The sequence below is a fragment of the Asparagus officinalis genome, chromosome 1, assembly GCF_001876935.1.
Source record: "Asparagus officinalis chromosome 1, Aspof.V1, whole genome shotgun sequence".
Taxonomy (NCBI): domain Eukaryota; kingdom Viridiplantae; phylum Streptophyta; class Magnoliopsida; order Asparagales; family Asparagaceae; genus Asparagus; species Asparagus officinalis.
In genome coordinates, this window is record NC_033794.1 from 112,442,066 (window position 1) to 112,450,889 (window position 8,824).

General features: G+C 36.9%; 1 protein-coding gene across 1 annotated transcript; it reads right to left on the reverse strand.

The window, feature by feature from the left end:
• On the reverse strand, positions 225 to 8,560 carry LOC109829010. The gene is made up of 9 exons (XM_020396050.1): positions 8,188 to 8,560; positions 4,861 to 4,975; positions 4,673 to 4,764; positions 3,349 to 3,474; positions 3,077 to 3,197; positions 2,885 to 2,969; positions 2,644 to 2,757; positions 2,513 to 2,552; positions 225 to 748 (listed from the first exon to the last, which is right to left on the reverse strand). Exons 1-9 carry the CDS (start codon positions 8,371 to 8,373, stop codon positions 596 to 598), a joined length of 1,032 nt encoding a protein of 343 aa, XP_020251639.1. The 5' UTR covers positions 8,374 to 8,560; the 3' UTR covers positions 225 to 595.

Sequence of the window (8,824 nt, forward strand, 5' to 3'; positions counted from 1 at the left end):
AAGTCGGGGACGAAACCAGTGATTTGAGAGTTTAATTGAGATGACAACTCAGACTTTACAAATTAAAGTAGATTATAAGGAAATAAAATATGAAATATAAAGGACTACCTCGGGGGCCTGAAAGTTGCCTCGAAACAAAATTTAACAAAACGTTCGCAGAAGTATATGTAAACATTTAAAATTTCAAGATCAGAAATTCCTGAAATTCTGCATAAAGAACTCTCAACAGAAACCAGAACGCCTACATTCAATTGATGTCAGCAGAAATTATGCCAGCTCACCCAAAGTACTCACGCTAAGTGAACTTTGTCACATCAAAAGGGGGCAGCATATTGTTGACACGCCACAACCCTACTGATTCTACGTAATAGCAGAACACAACTATTGCATTAATCGTCGAGGTGAAGGCAGTGATAATTGCTTATTATCTCTAACCGTTGGATAGAAATCCACAGCCACCTTTATAGCGAAGGGTTACACTAACGTGATATTACATGATAGTTTTTGTTATTTTTTCGAGCAAAATAATATTTCTCCTAATGGCATAAAAGATAAACTTCTAGTTCGATCGAGGACTCGAGCCTGTTCCTTTCTCCTACCTGAACCACCATCTCTGGACTGCTGAGAGAGGAGTGTTCAAGAAAGGCGCATAGCGGATGATGTAGGGAGACACAGTCCGGTTGATCTTGGCCCACACGCTCTGGTGATAGCCGGCAGTTGGAGGCGCATGATACATGAGCTTCAGAAGCTGAAAAAAAAATCGATAAGAGATGAATCGATTAAGTTTTAAATAGTTTCCTGGGGTTTGAAGGCAACAAGACCTCAAGGATGATTCCGATAAATGGCAGCATAGTTCAAAACATAGTCAACAAGTGGTAATGATTCTTATAAAGATTTGAAGTTGTTGGAGACAGCTAAGTGAAATTAACTGTTGCTGACAGCAAATTATGGTGCCAAACTCTGAATTAAGTTTTCATTTGAAAACTAAGCAGGGATGAAGTGCACAGTAAAAAATTTCCCTACCATGAACTCCTGAAAGCTTGAAGAAGTTTCAGAGTAGTCTCACAAAATACAGGCGAAAAATTAGGGACTCTTGGAAGGTTTGGGGAAAATTCAAAGTAGTTTTAAGTATTTTCCAGATTTTTCAAGTCAAACTCCAGCACGATTTCAGTAAGGTTTAGTTCTTGTTGATCTCAAGCGGCACCCAGGAAATCACTACGGACATCTTAGCTCAAAACGTAGTAAGGGCTTGGGAAGCTCAGATGTAAAGAAGATAATGATGATTCTTGTAAGGTTGGAAATTGTTTTTGAGGCGCATATTAACATCTAAACAACTTACAGAAGGCACTAGACGGACTAGGCATTGAGCCAGCATCTAGCGCCTAGACGCCTAAGGGTACGCCTAGGCGCCTAAGGGTACGCCTAGGCGGCGCCTAGGTAGTCCCTAGGCGTTTGGCTATTTTTTTATTATTTAATTATAATAATTGCTAAAAAATATTAAATTCATATAAATTAGCAAAAAAATAGATAGCAATCCTAGCTCCATAATAAACCATACATGCTAAATGGCCAAAATAATAATTAACAAGATTATAGAAAGCGCTAGGAAGCCTAGGCGTTGGACCCGTTGCCTAGAGCCTAGGAGATTTTTTTTTAATTACAATAATTGATAATAAATGTTAATGTTATAGAAAGCTTAGGTGTCGGACTGGTGTCTAGGTGAATTTCTTTCTTTGTTTAAGCGATGGTCGAGGAAGTTTTGCTGAAGGTAGGAGGAAGTAGTGGAAGTGTTCATATTTAGATGTTAACTGAGTTTGAAGGAGGTTGGAGGACGTGGAGGCTACAACACAGAAAATCACGATCAATGCCTAAAGGGTGCAATCCACGTAAGCACACAATGCTCCCCTAAATACTCTCAAAACCTAGTGGGCAGCCTAGGTACCGCCTAGGCGTTAGTTAGGTGGCCAAGGTACCACCTAGGTCTAGGCATACGCCCAAGCGGACTAGGCGGAGGCTTTTTAAAACAGTGCATCTAAAGTAAGATTAACTATTCCAGCATCAAATTCTGGTGCAGACCCTGCGCTAGAATTTGTAGTTTAATAAAATGCTTTGTTTGCAGGGATGCAAAATTGAACACAAAATGGGTCATGGAAAGTTATTAAAGAAATAACGAAGTCACTACCATGGATTAAGGCCTGTAAGTCTCAAAGTAGTTTCTCAAAGCCCAAACAAACATTAGGAACACTTGAAAGGTTTAAAGATCTGAACTATACTTATGCAGCCAGCAACGTGGGAAGTGTCATTCAGTATTGCCCAGAGTTAGAATATAACCAAGACCAGAGAGAGTGAAGTTTTTATTTGTTCCACAAAAGTAAACAAAATATTAGAAGAGTATAGTGTTCAACATAAAGGTTGGCAACAATATCAAGCGGTATAACAAACTCTGAAAGTTATCCCATGTGAGAATCGATAAAATATTTAAAACCATAAGAAAGTAATATATGGAACTCACCTGAAAGTACATGAATGTCTGTAATATGTTGCGCTGCCATCTGCATTGCCAAAATTATGCAAATTATGACTATGATGACGAAAGAAAAAAGAAAGCAAAGCTAAAGACCAAAAAAGTTTGGGTGCACTGACGAGAAGAGTGAGAATATCAGAAGGAAACCAAGAGCAATCTCTGCATTTGAACTAAGGATGCTAAGTGTGGTGATGTTTGACTCAACCCACACACAGGGTTCCTCCAGGTATTTCCTGCAGACAGAATAGACATATCACTGGGTTACTTGCAGTTAAAAGATTTGAATGGGAAAAACTGAGGACTATATTCCCAAAGAAAACGATATTGAGGCTGTTGGTGACCATGCTCAAGTGTATTTACCTGTAGAACAAGGAACGACTGAAGTTAAGCCTCAGGAATTTGGCAACATGTTCAAGTGCCCAGCAGAGTACAGGTATCAAGGCAACTGTCAAGACAGTGTATACAATTAATGCAAATAAACATTACAAATTCACATTTTGATGCATTCGGGGAAAGAAAATACAAGTTGATGTCAATTATCAACAGTCTTACATTTAAAGTGTATCTGTGAAGAAACAAACATAAGGCAGTAGACGAAACGAATGAAATCCTTTGTTGCAATTATAGACTGAAACCATGCTTGAACAGTAGGCAGATTCCAGGCCCTGGGTTTCTGGAAAACAAAACTAACAAATAACTAAAAGCAAAGATAACTGATAAATAAGTGACCTTAGCAAACGTTTGGGGTAAAAGAAGCAGCGCCTCGAGGAAAAAGCTCAGAGTTTACTATGAGAATTACTGTAACAGTAAATTATAACACTTACCCCATAGAGAGTGTACAACGAATAAACTGAGGATATTGCCGTGCCCAGCAAGGACAATCGATAAGCCTTGTTCGAAAGATTCCTTGACACAATAGGAAGGACACCAAGCACTGCTACAACCAAAACCTGCAAATAACCATGCAGAACAAGCATTGAAGTTGAGAGCAAGTGAAATCAATAGATAATATGGTTCACTCATGTATGCCAATAATGTGACGAATACTGCTGGTAGTGGTAGCACTAAATAGTATAGTCAGAGATCTGTGGACGAAATCAATACTAAAAGTGCACCAAGAAATAAAATATTCTAATTATATGTATGTATGTATGTATGTATGTATGTATATATACTACCCCCAATCTTAGCATTTGCAAAACTATCCCCATAAATCTGGAAAAAATACCCCCAAATCAACAAATCATCAACTTTGATACGTTAATCTGTAACTGCAAGGAAAATTATTAACTAAATGGTCAAAATTTTACTCACCATATCCAACAAAGTTGATGCTTAGTCGATTTGGCGTTCTTTTTCCAATGTTGATGATTTGGGGGTAGTTTTGCAAATACACAAAGGGATATATTATATATATACCAAAAAAACCTAATCTAATTAGTAAGGGTCTTCCAGGTCATGCTGCTAGCTAGATACTCTTCCGACAAGCATCTATTGTAGATGAATATTATACAGAGGCACACTAATAGTCATTTAAGACCAATGTGTGGTTAAATTGCAGAGAGACATTACGCGTCATTCAAGAGATGGTCTAGTAGTAGGCGCTTCCTTACTGCATAACAAGAAGGGAAAAAGAAAGAACACCTACAGCTAAAGCTGTTACTATAACCCAACATATATATGAACTATCTAAATCTTGTGGAATAGTATCACCCCTGTACATGAGAATGCTTGTCGATTTTGACAATTTAACCACATCAAACTTGCAGTTCATTTAAGGCTTCAATAAGAAGAATCTTCCAACTTCGAAATCCAATTGTTTCTAGGATCATCATGATCAGAAACAGACAAATTGATCGACCAGTGGTCGACGAGGTCATGAGAGAACTTCCTTCATAGATTCCATGAAGAGATTTCATGGATGACAGACAAGCCAGGTAGCAGGGCCATATGGTTAACTAGGAAAATCTAGTGTGACAACAAGAATTATATAATGCAACATTTTGTGTAATCCATATGTTAACATATAGTTATTCATTTAAGATACCTAAAGTAATAGATGGTTGGTAGGTCAATAGATATATTCAAGTAACTATACAGAAGATAGTGTAATGTAAGTTATTTATCTGATATGGAAATTAGCCGCACCCATGCATTGACAGAAAAATGTATGGTCCGCTTATCCAAACGCAAAGAGTTGGAATTCCTCCCAGGTGGAGTAGTTGTTCCAGTATTAGATGCTGTAATGCACAGATTGCCCATAAAACAATTAGATTAAAGACAAGCATGAAATCCTTGCTTGAGTTAAAAAGGAACAACAACCACGCTATAAATACCTGTCGTGCGAGGCCTTGCATTTTCTGTTGCTGAAGCTGATGTTGATCTACTTGATGCTCTGGCTGATTGTGATGAACCAGTGGAAGTCATCGCCTCGACCACGAAATCAGGATCCTAGAAAAGATTAACATATAAATTATATCAACTTGGATAGGCAGTTACACACGTAACCAAATTCTTTGATCCCTATTTCAGAAACTTTGGTTGGCATCAAAAGTGAAAGAAAGTACACAACTATCGGTGTAAAGAAAACAACTTAAACTTTGAAAACACAGACAATAAGATCGTCATCCAGAGAACAGGAAGCTGTTTATATTATAGAGTTGCAAAATCACTGGCTCGAATATATTTACAAAGAATACCACTCAAAAGACAAATTCTGTGTAAGAAAACTCTATGCTGGTGGTAGCATGTTAAACGACCAACAAACTTTAAATCCTTAAGTTAACTATCTAACTGGGAAAAATAAAACTGAAAGTATATCGACAAATTTTAAATTCAGGGGGTTCTTGAGAAAAGTTTGGTACAAATGCCACTAGCTTCTTAACAAATCCGGAGAATTAAAAGAACTGTATCATAAATTTATCATCATCAAGCATCACAATCCTTACCCTCAGAACAATGTCTGTTATGGAAGAAAAAAAACTCCATAAATAGCTTGACAAAAAAAAATACAACTGGATAGCAATCTAGCATAAATACTCCAAATACAGTACGGAATTATTGATAGATGAAACCATGGACAGGCAGGGGCTTCCGGTAAATCCTCAAAGGTTGGTGTGAAAGTAGGAATACCTAATTTGTTGAACATGCAGTTTTAGCTAATGGAATACATCCTTCAAAAATTCCCCTTGGTAATGAAAAGTTCTAGAAGGTGAAAGATGACATATTTGCCATAGCAAATTATCCAAGTTTTACTGAATAGCAGTTAATGTGTTTGAGGGTTATATTGATATATAGATACATTTACATATATTCTTTTAGTGCTTTTCATTCATCCAATACCAAGTAAATAAGAGATACAACGTATCATGTTGTATTAGTTAATTTAGTTAACTAATACATTTACCTATATTATTTTAGTGCTTTTTGTTCATCCATACCAAGTAAATAAGAGATACAACTTATCATGTTGTATTAGTTAATTTAGTTAACTAAAATTTTAAGCAAATATTGTTCAATTTCATGAGTTAGTTTATTGCACAGAGTCAACATGTATTATCCTCAGGTGCCATTCATGTTGTAATCTTTTTAATAGACAAATGACATCTAGGACGCAACAACAGTTGTAGGGTTATTGATATTTAAATATGTGAAATATATAAGACTACATACTTGCACCAAATATTGACCTCATATCCCTGATATATTATCCGATGTTTATTTTCCATGTGGAAAATCCCCATTCATATGAACCAGATATTTCGCCGGCTGACATTCAAGTACTTGTGCAGGTAACCTAGTGCAGAGTTTTATGACTACATAGTGTATGCTCGACTATGTTTATGACATTCCGGTCCTAAAATGATAAAAGAAGGAATGTAAATGTTCAAAACCTTTTCCCGGTAGAATTCTACAACATAGTCCCATAATGCACTTCATTCCTCTCAATGAACTCACAACCTTCCACCCCAAAGCTTCTTTCAATACTATCAAGCATATAATCCCCTCTCAAATCTCAAGTTATAATCTAACATTTATAACAAACATGATGGAGAAGCTAATATCATACTCTAAAAAGTAGAAATTTCAAATGCACATCATTATAGATAGGATAGAGAATGACCCCATACATGAACACTTGCCTTCATCAGTAGCTCCCGTGCTAGAAACTGATGGAATAAAATCAATAAATTTTTTAATGCAAAATTATCAGATTGGTATATTTTGTTGACCCTTAGTAACACATTGGTATATTTTCTTACTCCAGCGACAATTTGGTATATTATGTTGACTACGGCCAAAATATAGGCTAATTTATCGCCCTAGTCCACATAATATACCAATTTGTCACCGGAGTAAGAAAATATACCAATGTGTAACTGAGGGTCAACAAAATATACCAATCTGCCAATCTTGTAATTTTGCCAAATTTTTTTACAGTCCATCTGTTCAAACTCACTCTGATGCACGATTATGGAACAGTTAGCAAGATAAATACCTCGTCATCTTCCACGTGCTCAATCATGCTCAGATTTACGGGAATGTTCCTAGCATAACTATTTTTCATAAAAAAGAAGCCCACAGACTGAGTCCTCACCTCTTAAGCATAGAATAGAAAGTTAAAAAACTAATACTAACAAGAGCTTCATAGTGAACAAACATATTAGGGCTCCCAAAGGAATTTAACAGATCGAACAACCAAGTGAAATCCCTGTGAAATAAAATAGATGAAATATAATATGGTATAGAACTTCAACTTAGACATCTAACTATAAATCCAAAAAAAGAATCACAAGAAAATGAGCATATATAGGCATATGAATAACTCTTAGACAAGATGGAACATGTAATAAGGGGGGGAAAACCCCAAAAACTGAAAGAGCGGAACAAAAACTCTAAATGAAACCAATCACAGTTCAAAAAGAGATCCACAATACCTGTTATCCTACTCAAAGCTTCAACCTTATCCTAATTTTAGAAAATAAATATAAAACCTAAACACATTCCTAATCAAATGCCCAAATCTAAGAGACACTGCAAATTCTAACAATTGCACTAAAATCACCAGCAGAGTACAAGAAAGAGAAGTCAATGACCAATTAAAGATTCATAGACATACGCCACCTCCCCAACCAAAGCTTCAATCTAATCCAAAATTCGAAAATTAAGAAAATAAAATCATCTGATAGACAAAAGCCTCAAGAGTACACCAAACAAGCGCAATAAAGAGCAGTTACTAGGTCAATATTTCTATGTCTGGAAGATAATCAAAACAAAACCATAAGAGGTGAAATAAAACCAGCAGCAGTTTGATTCTTTTTTTAAGTTTCATCCATAGCTTAATTAAAATCCACTCTCCGTATCCCTAACCAATCCTCAAATCTGATGTACAAAGACCCTAGAAATTCCAATAACTGCACTAGATTCACCGATCGATGGCAATCTAAATTATTTATTCATTTCTATGGCTCATCAATAGGAAATACTTAGAATTAATAAGAGAGAAGTTTTCAGTTTAACCTACAAACAAATCTGATGCACAAAAACCCTAAAAGTTCACCGAAGTACCAAATTCACCAATCAAGCGCAAGAAAGAGCAGCCACAAGATCAAGATTAACAAAACCCTAAGATAGAAATCGAGAGAGTTGAGAGAGGGAGTTACGATGTAGCGCTGGTAGAACTTGCGCTTGAAGTGATCGACGACGTCAGATCTCGACGCCATGTGAGGGGGGATCAGGATGTTCGACCAGTAATCCGACCACCGCGGATCGATCTCGTAATCGTACGCCGCCGCCGCTATCCTCTTGATCCGCTGCGGATCGACGCCGCCCGTAGCCTCTTCTCCCATTGAGGTTTGAGGTTTCTCTCTCTAGATTCTCTCTCTAGGGTTTTGGAGGGGACAGAGATTGGAACGGAATCGAGAGTGATCGACCTCGATTTGTGCGATGGCGTGAGATGATGATGATTGTTGTAGTGGAAACTGGGAAGAGATTTTTTTTAGTTGGGGGAGAATTTAGGAGAAGACCTTGGAGTTACTGGTAATTATTTTTCACTTCATTGAGTATGCAATTTTTTTAGGCTGATAATTGTGCCTCGAGTCATGGAAATTGTTGCTAGGTCCCTAGAATCATAAGCGTTATTGCAACTTTTCCTTTGTTAGTTTTTTTAGTTTCGTTGGTAAACTATGTTTGGGGGTGTTTTCTGCATATTGTTGATTTGAACTCTGACAATTATCTATAAATTCCATGTTCTTGGATTGAGATCTGGACTTAGACTTTATGGTTAGAGCCCCGGAGTCT